General features: G+C 36.4%; 1 protein-coding gene across 1 annotated transcript; it reads left to right on the top strand.

Moving 5' to 3' along the window:
* The first annotated feature begins 1,746 nt into the window (after positions 1–1,746).
* On the top strand, positions 1,747–18,089 carry LOC120000126 (AP-1 complex subunit gamma-2-like). Its single transcript, XM_038848015.1, has 18 exons — positions 1,747–2,034; positions 5,301–5,603; positions 5,733–5,874; positions 6,353–6,526; positions 7,084–7,263; positions 8,392–8,546; positions 9,129–9,219; positions 9,775–9,938; positions 10,627–10,681; positions 11,576–11,698; positions 11,820–11,915; positions 12,596–12,723; positions 13,102–13,206; positions 13,276–13,538; positions 14,529–14,777; positions 14,857–15,032; positions 16,005–16,109; positions 17,659–18,089. Exons 1-18 carry the CDS (start codon positions 2,003–2,005, stop codon positions 17,752–17,754), a joined length of 2,637 nt encoding a protein of 878 aa, XP_038703943.1. The 5' UTR covers positions 1,747–2,002; the 3' UTR covers positions 17,755–18,089.
* The last annotated feature ends 1,834 nt before the right edge of the window (positions 18,090–19,923 follow it).

The following is a 19,923-nucleotide window of genomic DNA, read 5'->3' on the forward strand; positions in this document are numbered from 1 at the left end:
TGTGAATCTCAGGTATACTTGCGAACCATGACTTAATTGTCAAACGTCCAATTGCATCTATAAATATCAATTGATTGAGACTTCCTACGCATTCGAGTGGGTATTCATGACACATCAAATGCGTACCTACATTGTAATTCCGGTTACAACAATTGGCGACGGTGGCAGTGGTGAAAATGGAGGGGAGATGTCTTAGGTTTAGGTATGTCTTAGATCCGTGCCTATAAAATAAGAAGGGCAAATATAAGATTATGTAAATATTAATTTTTTAAATGAAAAATGACATATTAATTCCACTTTCAAAACTATTGGACATCTAGGTCTACTCCAAAAAACTTTATTCCTCATAAGTCCATTTTTATTTTTTATAATTATTTAAATCATTTAAATTTTATCGATTTCCTTTTTTGCCCCTTTTTCAAAGAGGTTTTAATCTAATATGATTTCTCTCTTGTTACTTTTTCTCTATGCTACATCTCTCTCATCTCACTATAACTTGTCTCTCTACTACATCTCTCTCATCACTGCATCTTTCTCTTCGCTGCTGCATTATATGTATCTTATTACTACATCTTTCTCTCTCTCATCTCTTTTTCTGGTGGTCGTTTTGGTCTAAATATGGTTGGGCATTGTGCTTCTTTGTGAGGGGAGTCTAACGGTGGTGGTGGTGTAGAGAACAGATGTCGAAATTGGTCGGATCTAAAGTTTTTTCAAAACAATAACATTTGCCGATAATGTTACTGTTTTAAAATAGTAACATTAGCTGACCAATGTTACTGTTTTAAAACGGACATATCGGGTGACCGTTTTGGACTACATATGACTGGGCATTGTGTACTTTAATGAGGGGAGTCCAACGATGATGGTGGTATGGCGAACCGCCACCGGAATCGGTCGGATCTGAAATTTTTTTCAAGTAGTAACATTAGCCGACCAATGTTAATGTTTCGAAACATTAACATTGGCCGATCAACTTTACTATTGACCAATGTTACTGTTTTGAATTAGTAACATTGGCTGACCAACTTTACTATTTTAAAAGGGCCATATCCAGTGACCATTTTGGGTCGTATCTGGCTGGACATTGTGCGTCTCAATGAAGGAGTTCAACGGTAGTGGTGGTGTAGCGAACCATCGTCGGAATCGGCCAAATTTGAGACTTTTTCTTGTGGTGGTTGCGACTTTCTAATCATTTTCCAACCAAATGGATGGCCATTGGTGATGGTGGAAGGTCGGAGTATGCTTGTGGTGATGTGAGCTTCAGTTTAGGTTGGATACTAATGGGCAATAGAGAGGAGAGAGGAGAGAGGAGAGAGAAAGAGGAGAGAGGATAAAGAAAGACGAGGGTAAAAAAGTAACTAGCATACTAGTGGTATCTTAAAGGGATAAAAGTTTTTGGACTGGACTTAAGTGTCCAAAAGTTTCACAAATGGTACCGACCATCTAGAATTTTCCCTTTTTTAAAAGAGACACATATGTGGAAAAAAATATATACTTCTATAGAAAAGAGAATTTTAGTGTGTCCAACATTTGCCAAGTGGGTACTTAAATGACATTTTCTAATAAGGAAAATCTTTTCTCAACATATATACAAATAATGCTTATAAAAATATGCCGAAATAAGCACATTGTCCAATCAAAATTTACGGGTGACCCTTACTATGAACAGCAAGTGACTGAAGCACCACTCCTCGAACAGTTGTTGCTCCCAATTCTTTTTTTTTTTTCCCAATTTTCATTTTTTTTTCCCAATAGAGAGGCACAAAACGAAACACAGTCATCTCGGTTAGTAAAAGAAAAACGAAACAAAGAAGTTGCAGATCCAAATCTATCTTTCTGTTGTCTCAATTCCCTGCCAAGTCCCACTCGGATCTCGACTTTCCAATTCCGGCCATTTGTTTGTTCGCAATCAAATCTGGTTGACTGATCGGGTGTTCCCTTTGCATTCCTTTTCCATTTGGATCTGGTCGAGCTTGGACGGAGCTTCTCTACGAACCCAATCATGAATCCCTTCTCGTCCGGAACGCGTCTAAGGTGAGAGCTAGAATCCTTGCGAGCGATTTTGGTGTTCTGAATTATTTCTGTTACTATAATTCGTAATTGCGAGCTTACACGGTTCGAATTAGAGTCGTCGACTGCTCATGTTTGGTTGCTATGGAATCAAAGTAATTCTGGAGATTGCGATTGGATATAGTTGTGAATTTTATGCGAATACTTTTTTTGTCATATTGTTTGTTTTCGCTGGAGTTGTTACCCTAACGTGGATTTGTAATCTATGAGTGGACTGGGTTAGATAAAAGCATTTAGAAAAACTGGCTGGTATGCTCAGTTAGGGTGCTTGAATTGCGGTTACTGAGGCAAATGCCGCAATTTCAGAATCTTATTCATTACATTGTAGAGATTTGCACTACACTGATATGATCTGTAGCTTTAGCAAATGATCTAGGCCGCAAGGTTTGTTCTGCCCATCTTACTGCCACATTAAAAATTTTAAGATTTCTTGGGCCTAGTCCATCTTCCTTCTAATGGCCATATTTTAGAAAAGACCAAGCTACATGTTGGAAATTTCTTCTCCTTGCTATCATGCCCCAATAAATGTGTGATGCTATTCTCTAAGATATTGGATGCTGATTTAGTAAATTGGGGGAATAGCATGTGAAAACAGAGCCGGGCATGCTTTCAGAAGTAAATGTTCCTTTCTTCCTTCCACCAATTTCATACGAACCCTCATCATTGCTGTACCCTATCACTATACAGTTCCTAATGGATGGTCAAAGTAGATGATTGGCAACGGCCTTGTATTGCACCCCAATATAGCAGCCTAGGAATCCTTGTGAACTTAAATGTTCATTGAGAATGAAGAGCCAAGGGATGTTCATTATCAGGCCTTTGTCTATTGTTTTGGCAATCATTATCATCCATTATGAAGATAAATAAGAATGAGGAATTTGGATTACCTTTCTTAGGCCCCTGGAAACGTTACACCAAAATTTGTGGTAATTTGTTTATCTAAACAGAAAAATTCGCTGTCCTTGTGCAACATTGTATACCTGTCTTCATTTGCTACCCAGCCCATTTTTTCCCATAATTAAATGCTAGCAGTCTGGATTTGATTGTCATGTACCTTTCCAGTGTCATATTTATACCCAATACCAGGGCAGGCGCTTCTTAAACAAGCTTCAACATACTTGTTGGCCATGTTTATGTCATATGAATTTTGGATTTCAATGCATGTTGACATCTCGGTGCCGTCAGTCAATAACTTTGCTCAGCCTACTTGCCAAAACTTCTTAGACTATATAATCTTCCAACCAGGTAATTGGTCTATGATCTTTAATAACAACTACCCCCCTTTCTTTTAAGCACTAGAGCTACCTAGCTTACATGAAGTTCTCTCAAACAATTCCATATCCATGAGACTGCTCGAACAATTGCTTCACCAACATTCTAGCTTCCTCACGAAAGTATAATGGAAAAGAGCCATGGTGAAATAATGTAAGGAAATAAGGTAATCTGTAATCATGAGACTCTGTGCTGTTGGATGGTTAGCATAAATAATAGTCAAATTACACTAATCACATTCTCATATATATTTATATGATAAAAATTTGCAAGAAAGGCAGTAATTGAATTGGCATTGAGTTCTACCTTGTAAAAATTTGTTTGTATGATCGCATCCGAAATTTTTTTATCAACATTGATGTATATAAACTCTTCTAGCAGCACAAGTTTGAACGCACATTGCGTTTCTTTTTGCTTTCCTTTTTTAAAATTTTATTTCCCGCATGTTTTCGAGAACTACACGCTTGCAAACTACACAATGTCCTCAAAAGAAAAAAGTAAGTTAAAAGCAATATCTCATGTTGGCAGGCATACTCTTGCATCTATTTTTACATTTTCTGATACATCTTGCAACAGTTTTTTGAACTTTATTTTAGAGAAATGTGAAAAGTATATGAATATGGCACATTGGTTTTCATTTTAAGTAACACAATAGTCCGTGACAGATGGACAATTTAATAATAGTTTAAGATGATTTGCATTGATATGCTGTATTTATGGTGGTGCAAGATAAATAAGTCATCCCTTTGGGTGCATATAAAAGTGATGTGAAATTTTTTTTTCCCTTAAAACAGTAGTTTATTTAGTATTTACGTATTACTTAAAGGGTTAATTCCTCATATTCACTGTCACTGAAGACAAGCTAGGATATCCGCAATTTTCTTCTCTGGACGAGTGTCATAAAAAAATTGGAGGGCGGGGGGTGATAGATTCTAATTAACAATCTCAAGAATTTCATGAGCACCCTTTCTGTTTTTGGGTTGTCAATTACCGAGTTTTGAACCATTGCTACTTGGTACATAAAGTCCATCAAGTATGGTTACCTGGATTTTCGTATTATATATTAGACTTTGACATGCGCCATTTACTTCTATAATCTGGGAACTTGTGGAAGGTGTTTAGCAAAAATGCATGTGCAAAATGAATTTGTTCTGCTTTCTGCTAAGCCTTCCTCTGTCGTTATATTCACATTGGGATATTTGAGACAATATTGGAAAATTCATAATGTAGACATGGCAGTATGGCACATCTGGCAGAAATTTTTAAAGCCTCCAAGCTGTTGTTAAACCAATATACTATGACTAGCTCTAGGCATGTTCTGGTACCATACACCATTAAAAATCACCCTCTCCCAGCTCCCATATGCCACCCCAAAAAAACTGCGCTCACATCGTTCTTGGTGGTTTACATTGATCTGCAATTTTTTTCCTCGAATAGCTTTGGGAATCAAATACAATTTTTTTTTGGTAACGTGGAATTCCCCAGCTACCCACCGGACGATTGACTGGTAAACCCTCGGCCACATGGAAGACCCGCAACCCCATGAATCATTTGAGATCTGGGTCGAGACCCAGTGCAGGAAGATAACGCTGGGTGACATTGAGCTAAGCAATGGCTCATCTCGCAAATCGCGATAATGGAAACACCCATGAGACTTGAACTTAGGACCTCCCGCTTGTGCTAAGAGTTACCACGGTCAAGTTCACCATTTCATCCAACGACCCATTGTTAATCAAATACAAATTATCCAATGCTTATAGATGTATCATACATCACCATGGACGTAAATGCTCTAACTTTTGTTGGGTCCTTGAATGTGTGCAAGGAACTATGAGAGCAATCCAGTGGGTTCCCTCATCACCAAAAAAACTATGAGGGCAACAATGGCTCATTTGTTATGAAAGTTCTAGGTGTTTATATTTACTGTTGGGTGATGTTTACCGACTGTTTTTATTCAGGGACATGATTCGGGCTATACGTGCATGCAAAACTGCAGCAGAGGAACGTGCTGTTGTAAGAAAAGAATGTGCCGCTATCCGGGCTTCAATCAACGAAAATGATCACGATTATAGGCATCGTAATCTTGCAAAGCTTATGTTTATTCACATGCTTAGCTATCCAACTCATTTTGGCCAAATGGAATGCCTGAAGTTGATAGCATCTGCTGGATTTCCAGAGAAGCGAATAGGATATCTTGGCCTCATGTTGCTTCTTGATGAGAGACAAGAAGTTCTAATGTTGGTCACAAACTCATTAAAGCAGTATCCAACTGTCTGTAGATTTCTTTCTGAACAACTCTACCTTTAAAATGGTAGAAATCTCACTTAAAAAAAAGTAAGAATATAAATAGAAATAAATATTGCCTTGTAGTATCCTTAACTTATTTGTAGAGATCTCAATCACTCAAATCAGTATATTGTGGGACTTGCTCTATGTGCTCTGGGAAATATTTGTTCTGCAGAAATGGCTCGTGACCTTGCACCAGAAGTAGAACGATTGCTGCAATTTCGTGATCCAAATGTTCGGAAGAAAGTGAGTTTTCTTCCCAATAGTTGTGTTCCCATCTGGCTAAAGAGGTCATAAATTCTGATTATAATTGGATTGAATTGATTTATTTGGAGTGCTTTGATTTTTAAATGCATATAAAACTTCTATGTTACCCAGGGTAATGAGACTATTGTTTTTTTTAATTTAATTCAATTTAAATTTCTTTGTATGATCACTATCACAGAATGGATCTTGTGGCCATAATACTTACTTGTAATTGGTTGTTATAAATTGTATGATCACCTGGTTGAAAAGTATGCAGCAAATTCCAAGATTGATCTTATGCATCTCATATTTTTAGGATAAAAGCTGCAAGCGTAGCAAGATACTGTTTGGACTTTCTTTGTCAAAGTATCCATATGACAACATCATTTGTTTTGTATTTTCTCTTGCTTTTTTTGGGTTTATTAGACCAATATACTTCTAATTTTTCTTATTCTCAATGTTTCTTTGTTTAATGTAGGCAGCATTATGCTCCATACGGATCATAAAGAAAGTTCCAGACCTTGCAGAAAATTTTATAAATCCTGCTGCTGCATTACTGAAAGAAAAGCATCATGGAGTTCTAATAACTGGAGTTCAATTATGCACAGATTTATGTAAAGTCAGTGCAGAAGCCCTTGAATATTTTAGAAAGGTAAGTTCGATTTGCCCTGTTAAGTACTTTGCTTATGTATATAGTAAGGATAACCTTTTCTTTTCTATGCATTTACTTTGTTTTATAGTTCTTTTTGTTATTTGGGTTGACGTTGCACGGAAGGGAACCATCACGAGCAAGAAAGCCCAGCTGTATTGCAAGTCTGCTGATTCTTTTTTTTAATCTACCCATATTAAATACTTTTATCTCCTTCGGCTTCACACATAACAAAAAATTTGGTTAAGAAGCTTAGCTGTAGTTATGTCGTGTGTTGCAATCTGGACCAGGACCAAAGATTGCATATATATATATATATATATTTTTTTTTTTGTATTTTGGGTTAGTCTGGTGCCATTGAGATTTTATCATATCAATTCTACTAAAATTGGGGGATTTGTTAATTATTCTTACCTTCTTAGCCGTCTTTTATGCAAGAGGTTTAGGATTGTGACTACATTGCTTTCGCGAGTATCATTGAAAGAAGTTAGCTATCATGCTAATCTTTAAACAATCTGGTGTGTCTTCATGTTCTAACATGCTTAAATATTTTATTGTAGAAATGCACAGAGAGCTTGGTCAAAACTCTGAGGGATATTGCAAATAGTCCTTATTCCCCTGAATATGACATTGCTGGGATTACAGACCCTTTTCTTCATATAAGATTACTTAAACTTCTATGTGTGCTTGGCCGAAGGGATGCAGATGCTAGTGACCTTATGAATGACATCCTTGCCCAAGTAAATTTCCATCTTCATCTTTCCCCCCCTCTTTTTCATTTTATTTTATAAGCTTTGAGATAATAATGGACTGTAAGTGAGTTGTAAATTTACACACAACACCCCCCCCCCCCCCCCCCGGGGGCGCTGAATAGAAAAGAAACAAACACCTTGTTTTGAGCTTAAGAAGAGAAAAATTTCCTCTTAGGGGAAGTAGGTGTCGGTAGTAACTGTTGAATTGTAAAATTTTGACAGCTCTAAGGTCATGGAAAAGCGGAATTTAATAAATATTTCAAACCAATATTTTCAGTTATAAGAGTGTGTGCTTTGTTGGAACTTTCCATTCAACTGGGAGGAATTACTTGATAGTAAGGAGTTGGCTTCTTGTTGTGTCAGCATGTATGGAGATTTCGGCAAAAATAAAAATGGAACCCCAATTTTTTTGGCTTTATCAATAAGGTTAATTAATTGGGTATTGTTTGGTGCAGCTAGTTTCTATTGCAGCGATCAAAATTTTTATTACAAAGCCGTGCATATGCAATGCCAGTTTTAAAAGGAGCTTATTTTCAATTGCTGATTGCAATTGCACTAATTATTTTAAGCGCTTACAATTAATAAACTGAATGGAGCCTTAATTGTGAAGAAAACTTACTTCTAATACCATGAACTGCGTCTTCTATTAGTTTCTACCATCGATACTTGTATGATCTTCACAGGGTCTAGTGCTAGGATAAGAATCGTAAGAAGTAAAATCTAACTTGAATCTCTTTATGTGCTAAAGCCATAATCATTATGCCTCAATGGGAGAATACACCATAAAGCTTATGTCCCAAACCATTTGTAGATGTTTGCTTGTTGCTTTCAATTGATAAATTGGACATGTATGATGCCGGACTTCGCTGCTTATGTTGCATACTTGTAGGTTTGGTTTTTACTCATTGTTTTGTGTCATTTTCTTACTGGTCTTATCTCTAAATGAAATTTAAAACATTCCTGGTTCTTTCTTTCCAGCCTACTATATCTTTTTGATGGTGATAATGTGTTCTTAATTTTTTGGAACAAAAAGTAATTACATCGAAGCAATCGGCTTTGCTATCTGTTGGAGTTCATTTCTCTTTTCTTTTTTAACTTGTTTTCTTCTTTTAATAGGTGGCAACGAAAACTGAGTCAAATAAAAATGCTGGGAATGCCATTCTATATGAATGTGTTGAAACTATTATGAGCATTGAAGATAATGGCGGTTTACGTGTTCTTGCTATTAATATCTTAGGAAGATTCTTGTCAAATCGTGACAACAATATCAGGTTTGTTTTAAAATCTTAATTTCATAAGAATTAATTGCATATCATGGTCTACTTATTCTTCAGCAAGATGAGCCTTATCCTTTATCAAAATAATCATTACATGATCCGATTTCGTCAGCCCAAGTTAAACATAGTGGGGTAGATTATCCTGCACCACTCCAGGTTTTCCTATAATGTCACTGAAATTTAAATATTTACGGTGTATAGTTGTATATTTGTGTAGAGGTGGTAAGTGTTGTGACTTGTTTTGCTGCAAAGTTCAAATGCAGAATTCTTTACTCATATATAGAAGAAATAAACAACAAAAGAAAACCTATTTGAGCCCTTGGTATGCGAGGCATGAACTACCTAAATGTTTACAGTCTTAGTTCTAAGTTTGAGATGTCAAATCTACAGTAAGAATTTCCAACTCATCTTTTTCGCTGAAATATTTGATGTAGAATCAAACATTTGATATCTGTGCAGTTTTTTATTTTTATCTCTGACGGTTCTCTGATAGCCTAAAAGTACTATGCTGCAGGATTAATTATCTTTTGAATAAGCTAGACTTTTTTCCCAGTTGACATCTTCATATGTTTACAGATATGTTGCATTGAACATGTTGATGAAGGCTATCACAGTAGATGCTCAAGCAGTGCAGAGGCATCGTGCAACAATTGTGGAATGTGTGAAGGTATGCATAGAGAAGTTTCTTGTTCACAATAACACTCGCTGTGTCATAATTGTTTTTCAAATGCTTGAAAGGCGTAATTGCTTTTGAATGAATTTACTTTTCTAATGCTTGAAGTCGACTTTGTTGGTTAAAGAGAACTTCTTCTTGTACTGATTTTCTGGCTGGCTTTGTGCGGGGTTTCGATGATGATCTGATATCATGATAGTAACTGCTTCCGGGGGTGCAAACTTTCAGGGAACCCTGTCCTTCTCCCCATAAACATCAGTTTATCCTGTTCCTCCTTTCCTCTCCTCCTCCTCTTAACACTTCTTTTCATCTATTTGACCAATACCCATATGTTTTTTCATATTCTTGCATCTCTTGTGATGGCTAAGACTATAGAACCATTTTCTCAAATATTTTTTGTGGAGTTGTTACTTGTGATATCATCCCTACGATGTCAAGCTTGATGCATGGCCTTGATTCTGCTTTTCAATTATTGATGAAGAAATGATGGGCCAGTGCAACTTGGGAAGCTTGAGATTTTATTTTACCTTTTTTTTTTGCCCTTTTCAGGATTCAGATGCTTCAATTAGAAAAAGAGCTCTTGAACTGGTTTACCTTCTAGTGAATGAAAGCAATGTAAAGCCTTTGACAAAGGAGCTTATTGAATATCTGGAAGTAAGCGATCAAGATTTTAAAGGAGATCTTACTGCCAAAATTTGCTCCATTGTTGAAAAGTAAGTAATTTGGATCATAAATTAGAAGATGTCATTTAACCTCTGTTTGAGATATTCTAGATTTTGTTTATAAAAATGCTTTGCTTTCTGAAGGGCAATGAATGTTAGTTTGTTTGTGTATGTAATCTAAGTATCCAACTTTTTTTTTTCCAATTGAGATCTAACAAACACCACCTCCAAAAGTTGGGAAAAAAATAAGAAGGGAATAGGTTTTGCCAAGGTGCCTAGCTAATTACTTTTGGCACTGAATCAGTAATGCCTCCAGCTATGGATGATTTTATGTCATTAAATCGATGTTCCATAGCCATTTTTTAGGTACTATTTCGCTTTTTCAACCTTTGGTAATTTAAGTATTTTATATCCCTTACGAGTTAAGACTTCCCCTAATGGCAATCCCCTCATCTCATGGCCTAGAGATAATGCGTTCAACAAAACCCCCCCCCCCCCCCCCAAGAAAAAAAAAATTCCTACACAGGAAAACTGGTTTATTGTATCCTGAGTGAGACATACTATTGTCAGATAAATTTAGATGATTACGTGGTTCATCCTCTGTGTGCGCGCACTGCATTCCAGATGGGAATTTTTCCTTTTGTTTTCAATGTGGTAATATAAACCAAAGTACCACAAGAATCAATCAGAGTTGACATGTGCACCGTTCAGTTAATTCATGTTCACTTTTGTACCTTAGGTTTTCCCCGGAAAAAATTTGGCATATTGATCAGATGCTCAAGGTTCTCTCTGAGGTAAGAATATGAATTATGTATCTTGGCTTGTTTGACACTTTTGTATGCTGTTGAATGAATTCTGGATTCTTGAGATATTATTGGACATCAAAAGTTGAGAAAACTAAAAAACAAAATACTTTTTAAAAATTCTAAACTACTTATAATATTTTTAACCCGAGGAGCACCAGTAGTTCAGGTGGTCAAGCTCCTCATATACTGCCTATGTGCAGGGGTTCAATTCCTATCTCAGTTGAAAAATAAAAAATTATTTCGTTACATATTCAATTACGTTGATTTAACTCACATAGGTCACAAATGTTCGTCAGTTCTTTAACTCTAGGAATTCCTACCCTTGTCGATTTTAATCTCTCAATCTCTCTCTCCTCCTTTTCAGACCTTCCACCTCGAACGAATGTATCCTTGCTGTAGTTGTCAATTGTAAGATATTCCATGTAAAATTTGTCTTCTTTTTCTATGTGAACTCAATAACCTTAAAAAATGTAATCCAATAAAGAGACATAGGATACCTAATTAAAAACTCAAGACATTAACACGCACATTTATTTTGTGACAAAAGATTGTTGAAATCAAGGACTTTAATTTGGGATAATTCTTCTCTAACCATGAGATGGCTTGGCATCAGTTGTTTTTAATTGTGCCTTTCTTTTAATAAATTTTTTTTGGCTTTATATTGGGTTATTCAGGTAATAGGATTTTGTTTTTCAATCTGATGCGCTGTTCTCTGGAGGAGTTTTCTCTGACAGCTAAAATATATTCAGCAATTAGTTTTGTTAAATATGGTTTTAGAAGACCACTCTTTATATCTGTTAATAGTTCATTTGGCGCTTTTCAGCGTAAGTGATTACCTTTATCTTTCATGAAAGTACTGATCTTTGATGCTATGCTTAGTAGGCTGGAAATTTTGTAAAAGATGAAGTGTGGCATGCCCTTATCGTTTTGGTTAGCAATGCTTCTGATCTCCATGGATATACAGTCAGGGCATTATACAGAGCACTGCAATTGTCATCGGAGCAGGTAATAAATGTGTTTCTTAAACATGGTGTGTTTTTAACTTTAAATTTCATTCAGGCTTGTCTTGAAGAATGTTTGATGAGTTTTGTTTACCCTTTTTGAGACAATTATTTTCATTCATCAGGAAGGCCTTGTTCGAGTGGCAATTTGGTGCATTGGAGAATATGGAGACATGTTGGTCAATAATGTAGGGATGCTTGGCATAGAGGATCCAATAACTGTGAGTATACTCAATCCATGTGTCCACTTGCGTGAATTGTAGACTGTAGTCTTCTTGTTGTGCTGCTAGGGTTTCATGAGGGTTTGGGGCGACTACTTGGTGAGAACTAGAAGAACCTAGCTTACGTGCTAAGCTCAGTAAAATATTAATTGCTGAAGTTTAAACCTTGTCTGGATTTTTTTAATCTCAATGTGACTTTGATGGTTGGGGTTTGGATGCTGGATAATCTTTCATACAATGACTTGTTAGAACATAGAACCATTCAAATCCCACTTCGGGTTTTGTATCATTCAAATAATTTCTTTTATTGACTTCTGTATATGTATTTGCAATAATTCCATTTGTACCGGAGACCCAATTAATATTAGTGTTTTTAAATTCAGTTCTCATGGAAAATATTATCAGTATTGTAAATTTAAATGTGCCCAGCTGCCCGCCACTAAAAACAGAGCCCATGTAGTTTTTGATCATTTTTATTATTTTTCGAGAGTTTCGTAGAACTATTCTTCTTTGTACATTTTCCATTGTCAAAACATCATTTTCTTTATCTATGATACTGATGGGGCCCCGTTTATATTTGAAATTGTATCTGAGTGGAAATTAGTTCCATGCTTGCTGTTATTTTATTTGTTTACGTCTTCTTTACTAAAGTTTTCTGCTAAATTGAGTTTTCCGTGCAGGTAACAGAGTCTGATGCTGTTGATGTGATAGAGATTGCTATTAAGCATGATGGATCAGATCTTACTACCAAAGCAATGGCTTTAATTTCCCTTCTAAAGCTCTCTTCCCGTTTTCCATCTTGTTCAGAGTATGTCAAATTTTGCACCGAGTATTATATTATGGCCCGCATATTTCGATGGAGGGGTGTTAAGTTTTGGGTTGGCTGATTGAAAATAGTAATATGTTTGTGGATTTCCTATCTATGTTTTATGAAAAATCGGGCATGCTATTGTTATGGTTGTGAAGTGGACATGCAAATGACTGGCAACTAGTATGCAGAAAATTGATGGCGGATTGCCATTTTGTCCTCTTGTTCGCTAATTTGATCTAAATGATTTTGTCACTGCTCTTTGAAATATGAAGATATAGAACTATGGCTTTGTGAATGCAAATGTTAACATGATCTTTGGCCATGTCATATTCTGTTTCGTATTATTACATACTGTACCTGGAATGGTATTTGCAGGAGGATCAAGGATATAATAGTTCAATGTAAGGGAAGCCTCGTTCTTGAGTTGCAGCAGAGATCCATTGAATTCAATTCTATTATTGTGAGGCATCAGAATATTGGGTATGTTAAAATCTTTCCCTTTCATGGCGACATCTGCTGGACTTGCAACTGATGGATGAGCTTGTTCAGGTCAATGCTGGTTGAAAGAATGCCGGTTTTAGATGAGGCTACGTTCAGTTCAAGGAGGGCTGGTTCTTTGCCTGCGACCATTTCAACTTCCAGTGCAGCTTCTCTTAAACTTCCGAATGGAGTTGCTAAGCCTTCTGCGGCTCCTCTTGTAGATTTACTTGATCTTACTTCAGATGATGCCCCTGCACCTAGCTCTTCTGGTGTTGGTGATCTTCTTCATGATCTTCTTGGCGTTGATCTGTCACCAGTGTCATCAGAATTAGGTCAGTTGGGCGTGTGTTCAGAATTAAGACTTAATTGCAAAAACTTAGGCTAAGAACAAGCCTCTCTTTTTATGTCCCCCCTTTTGTTTACTCTCCTGGGTTGCTGCATTGCTTTTTTTTAAAGTACAAAAAGGAAAGACTTCTAGAGTCCTAGCCCTTATACAAAATTTTGTAACTTACTGAATCAATCTTACCTAATGACAATATTTCATTCAAATAAATCTTTTTCACTATACGAAAGCAAAGGATGGCGAGCCATCTAGAACTGATGTTCTACAAGGTTAATTCTTCTCCCATGAAAAATATTTTGTTGATACACCAAAGGAATTGAGTCAGCCATTTCTCTCACACTTTACGTAAATGCCTAAGCATTGTTTCTCAGTGACCTGTCTACCACCCAAGACATGCTCCTGATCTTTAGAGCTACCTCCCTAAGATTCCTCACTCATCTATATTTTGAGGATCTCTCTTTTCAAGTCCTTCTTTGTAAACAAAACACTTATTTGAGTAAAATTTGACAAATTTTTAGGGGTTTGTCAATAGTTAAAATCTCATGTGGTGTATCTTCCCATATGAAGAATCCTACACTTGAAATCTACAATGATTTGATAATTTATTTTGATTTTTGATTTCTGGTGAACAGATACACTCATACACCATACGAAAAACCCTACACTTGAAATCTACAATGATTTGATAATTTATTTTGATTTTTTTATTTCTGGTGAACAAACAGTCAGCTCTGCCTCTTGAAAAAAAGCTATTAAAAAAAATTGCAGATTATTTTCGCTTCCTATTGTGCATTATTGTGATTTTTTTTATTATTATTTTTTTCTGTGGGTTCTAGCGACTACTGGCTTGGAGATTTAAAACTTGTTTTGTAGTTGGATCTTTTTGTGGTCTCTTAAAGATAGATTCCCTTCGTTTACTTCCTTGTTTGAGTGGCTCAATCTTATCTGAATATCTATTTTGACTGTCTATCCCTTGTAGGCACAGGGCAGGCTCCCAAAAGTGGCACAGATGTTCTTTTGGATCTCTTGTCTATTGGATTGCCGCCTCCTGTACAAAACAGTTCATCCACTCCTGACATTCTATCTTCTGGTCAGGATAACAAATCGTCGTTTGCCACATTAGATGGGCTCACATCTCCTTCACATATCACACAGGCCACTTCTCCTGCAGGACCAGCTCCTGTGATGGATCTGTTGGATGGCTTTGGCCCCAATCCATTAGTACCTGGTATTTTCTTTTCTCAATATTTTAAACTTCTTTGGGACGTATATGTTCAAGTATTAATAACTAGCTTCTGTATGAACAGAGAACAATGGTCCTGCTCATCCATCTTTTGCTGCATTTGAAAGCAGCTCATTAAAAATAATTTTCAACTTCTCAAAGCCTCCTGGGAACCCGCAAACAACATTGATCCAAGCCACTTTTACAAATTTGTCACCCGCAGCTTACACAGATTTTATATTCCAGGCTGCAGTTCCGAAGGTATCCAGTTACTCTTTTAGTTATTGCGCTATTTATAAAAATCCTTGTTGCTTTTTACATTTCATGTCCATACAGCAGCTTGTGTTATGCGTGAGAAAATGATTGTAGATTTGAAAAGCCTCACATGGGTTCCATGTATTTGCGCGAGTATGCAACAAACTTAATGAGCATGATAACATGAGAACTTTTAATTTAGGATTCATTTTCAAGTATATTTAGATTAAGGCTTGCCGTCGTCATCGTTGCTGTATAATAATAATGTTGGTGACTTATGGAAATTTGAGAGTTTTCCTGATTCGATACGATTTAAAAACTATGACATACAAGTGGTTTTGGGTGAATTTAGCAGTTAGGAAATGAAGGATTGCTGTAATTTCAAGTTCGGGGCTAGAAATCAGGTCTGGCAGCAAGGAAAGGATTGGTTTTGTGTGGAAAGGCTGGGAAAGAATGTGGTATTGAATGGGAGTGTAAGAATGGTATTAAAAGAAAATTTTGATGTAAACGATAGGAAAAGAATGTGTGGGTGCTGTTAACACTGCTGTGAATAGTTCCTGAAAAATAGTGTGGAAACAAAAAATGATATATATATATATATATATATATATATAGAGAGAGAGAGAGAGAGAGAGAGAGAGAGAGAGAGCAAGAGAGAGAGAGAGAGAGATGCTAAGGCCGCGACCCTCAAGCAAACCAAATACTCAACATTTCATTATCAAATTCATTTGTCATATAAGAGAAGTAGAAATAAATATTAATAGATTCTTAAGTTTCCCAAGCCTGACAAGGCTAATTCTTAATTCTAATACGACTGTTCATTGTTGGGTAACTTTAATATATTTTAAAATAACCAGCTATAGCCTTACAAAGACTCCATAAGTTAATAATAAGACAAGACATGACTAAAGACTTCTGCTAGAATTTTTCACATTTTATTTACCAGGCTATTCTGATCTCTCTGTTGTAAATTTACAGTTTCTTCAACTGCACTTAGATCCAGCTAGCAGCAACACTCTACCTGCAAATAGTAAAGGATCCATCAGTCAGACCTTGCGAGTCACTAACAGCCAGCATGGAAAGGTATATGCTCTGCCTTTTGCATCATTATGTGCGTTGCACTTTCTGATTTCATGATATTGTATAAATGAGTTCAAAGTAGGCTTCTTTCTTTAATGTCATGTAGTGCTGTAATTAGAGGGTTCGGAGTCTTGAAGTTGAGGCAAAATTGCTTGTTGTGGTCCTTGATATCATGAGTTGAAACTTGAAACTAAACACACTCCATAATTTGAGAGTAAGTTGCATATAGTCATCCTCCCTAAATCGAGTGGGAACAGTGCACTATGTTGCTCTCTTTGATGAGCTGGCAAAAGTCTACTTGTAATAAAATAGATTTATGTCAGTTTGCTGGCTTTAGTAGCATCACGAAAACTTGTCTAATGCTCCTTTCAACTTGGAAACTCGTAGGGAAATCCATTAATCTAATTAAGCTAAATGGGTTTGGAATTTGGATAACCATTTTCCGTCTTGAATCACACGTGCCTGCTTACCTGAGGCTGTATGGATTACATGATACATCAAGTCTTGATGTATCATGTAATCCAATATCTTGTCGCTTGTGCTGTACTATGACAAAATGCTTCTCATCATACTGTTAGGTTTGATGGTTGGTGAATTGTCATCCAAACTTTAATTGATAATTGACATTTTATGGGAAAGATTTTTAATAATCTGTTTATAATATCCCTTTCACAATGAAAGGCCAAGCAATCAGCTCCTAGATCTACTGAATCGTCTTGGATATACAGGGCTATACATTATTGTTTCAAGCATACATTATTGTTTCAGATGCTTGACTAGTCAATAGCTAGTGCTAGGTTGCCTGATGGCAACGTAGGTCAATATACTTTGAACTGTAAGCCAGCCCTCCTAGTTGTAGGTTAATCTTTATGTTAAGATTGCTTTCGTTGAATTGTATATCATATAATAAGAATGGATTGCAGAAATGGATGATTGGATGTTTATATGGTTTTTAAATCTTTAGGGTAGACCCTTCAACATGGGCATCATGATAGTTGTCAAAAGGCATTACGTATATTGCACCCAGACTTTGACCATGATTTGACTTTGAAATGGGTTGTCATGTTTGTGATCTGATATCCCTCTACAAAAGCTTATCTCAGCTCCTGGAGTGGAACTTTTGGGACACAAATACCCCATGTAGTGTCGCAACTCTGGGTTATCTTATTTAGCTTAAGGGTGAGGTTGCTTAGAGTATTGCATATATAATATCAAAATTACCCGAAAACTAATAATTCTGCTGATATTGTCCTTGATGCTCTCGCTTGATATAAGATTGCATATTTGCTATGGTCGTCTGAATAAGTAGAAGCAGTTACACACAGCTTTTTTTTAAGCATTTACCAAACAGTTGCTTTTAAAAATCAGCTTTTGGATATTTAGTCACTTAAGCCCTCTTTTTCAGCTTCTTATAGAAGCAGCGTAGTCATGCGCTTTTAAAAGCCATTTGTCAATAAGCACAAGTATTGCCAAACTGCTTGTAGTTTTGTTCTATTTTTTGAGTATTTCCACATTGGAATGCATTATTTTTTTCCCTAATTTTTTTTTTCAGAAACCCCTCGTTATGCGAATAAGGGTATCATACAAGGCAAACAGCAAAGATGTGTTGGAGGAAGGACAAATCAGCAATTTTCCTCGCGATTTGTGAGGGTTGATTATTACATAACAATGCTATTATAAATGCACCGGGAAGCAGCTTGTCACCGTTTGTAGCAATAGTTCAGTTTGATCTTTCATTGCAATATTTTCTAGGGTTCCCTATGGCTTGTAGCAAGTGGTAAAAGATTTTGCCTTTGGAATATATCATATGGCTTCACATTTTCCTTCACAATGTCCCCACATTTTGGGTGGTCGTTTGTACGTTATATATTAAAATCTATAGTGGTGGGAACTGAATTTTGCACTTCTGAGTGTAAGAGAGAAGGGAAGTAATGTTGAGTTAGATATTTGAGGTCCTCTTTTTGTCACGTAATGCTTGGTTTATGAATTTAAAGCCCCTTTTTTTTATTCTTTTTCCCTCAAAGTTGGAATTCCTTGAGTGAAAGAGTGACATTTTATGTTTAATTTCACATTGAAGAGATCCATTTGATATATTTTCTTGGTACATTTCCTTGCCGTGGATGTCATAATGTGGACAGGAGGGCCAAAAAAATTGGTCAAATACTAGAGAATCATCCTCTTCATGTTCCAATGAAATAATCTGCAGGGGTGCCTTTGTTCGATTTTTTTAATGAATTTGTTTTTTTTTTTTTATAAGCCGCAGGGTAATATTTAAAGGCCAAGGAGACTACATATACATCAGGGCATCGTATAGGATGGCCTGAGAGGAAGAAAGCACAGAACATGTAATGTAACAGCCAGAGGCATAACAGGAATTAAAGCCTTAAATAAAAAAATGTGGATATGCAGAGTCCTCTATTTGCAGTCAGTACATTTTAAAGCCATGGGACTAAATCATGTGATGTCAGTCTGACACCCTCCTTTGCAAGCAGTCGGCCACCTCATTCTTCTCTCTCAGTATATGCTCCATGTCAACATTACCCAGTTGCATTTTAGCCAGGTTAAGCGCATTGGCAATTTGGTTAAGCTTCCATGGTAGCTGACCTTCATGTGTCTAAAGTGATTCCCGTACCTGATAGCATAGGTGCTGATATTGTCAACTCCAAAGCTTTGACTGCAACGCGGGCTGGATATCCCAGCCTAGCCCGTGAGGCATATGTGGGTCAGGCCTAGCTCTACCTGTTGACTTTGGTCAATGGGTCGCGCCTTCATTGGTTCTTGGCCCGTTTGTCACCCCTAGTTAGTTGGCTTATAAAAAAAAATCGAGGGTGAGGTGAGGTGAGGTGAGCTTAGCATGAGTTTACTGCCATGGTAGAACAGAGACAGAGGATGAGCTTAGAAGGGGTGCTGCTAGTGGCACCCTCATTTTTACTATTTAAACCCCCTATTGAAAAGACAAGTCCAAGCACCTAAACTCAATGAGTTTTTTACCAATCACTTTCATGTGTGGAACCCACCCTCTCTCTCTGTCACATGAAATCCAAAATAGTTTGACTTTTTAATTAAAAATTTTCACTCTTAACTTTCTCTCTCCGTAACTTCAGTCTCTTTACTACTGTATTCTATTTATTTCTACTTCTCCCTTGCTATTAGTCAGAGAATAAAAGTACGGCACAAGACTGATTTGAACCAAGATTCTCTTGGGTTGCGAACCTCTCCCTTGTTATTTGTCAGAGAATAAAAGTACGACACAAGATTGATTTGAGCCAAGATTCTCTTGGGTTGCGAATTCAGTTTGGCAGTTTTTGAAAATGTAACTTGATAATTGTAGTTATCTTCTCAAGTAACAGCTGTCCTTTCTGTGCTAATAATAGAGACCGAAGTAGTATAAGAAGGGGCAACTATTTTTTCTTCTTACCATACGCAATTGCATGAGTAGTGACTTGAACAAGTTAGAATTTATACTGCCTATATCAATTACATCTCTCTCTCTCTTTTTCTAATCAGATTACGTTAAGAAAAAATGGATCATCTAAGACTATAGGCTGAAGTTCTAAGGTTGTTAAAGTGGTGCTAGTGATAAGGTAAATATACTAGTTTTTATTTTTTTTAAAAATTATACTGATTAATTACAGATATTAAAGTGAATTTGTATTGTTGACAGGATGATATTATTGGAAATGAAATAAAACAATAAGAAGAACCTGAGGTTGTGGATGAACGTGAAGAAAATATTGAAGTTGATGTTACAAATGAATTTTGCACCGATATGGTATGCTGAATAACTTAATTAATATATTATTAATTTTGTTAAAAA

Source organism: Tripterygium wilfordii, chromosome 6 (genome assembly GCF_013401445.1).
Source record: "Tripterygium wilfordii isolate XIE 37 chromosome 6, ASM1340144v1, whole genome shotgun sequence".
NCBI lineage: Eukaryota > Viridiplantae > Streptophyta > Magnoliopsida > Celastrales > Celastraceae > Tripterygium > Tripterygium wilfordii.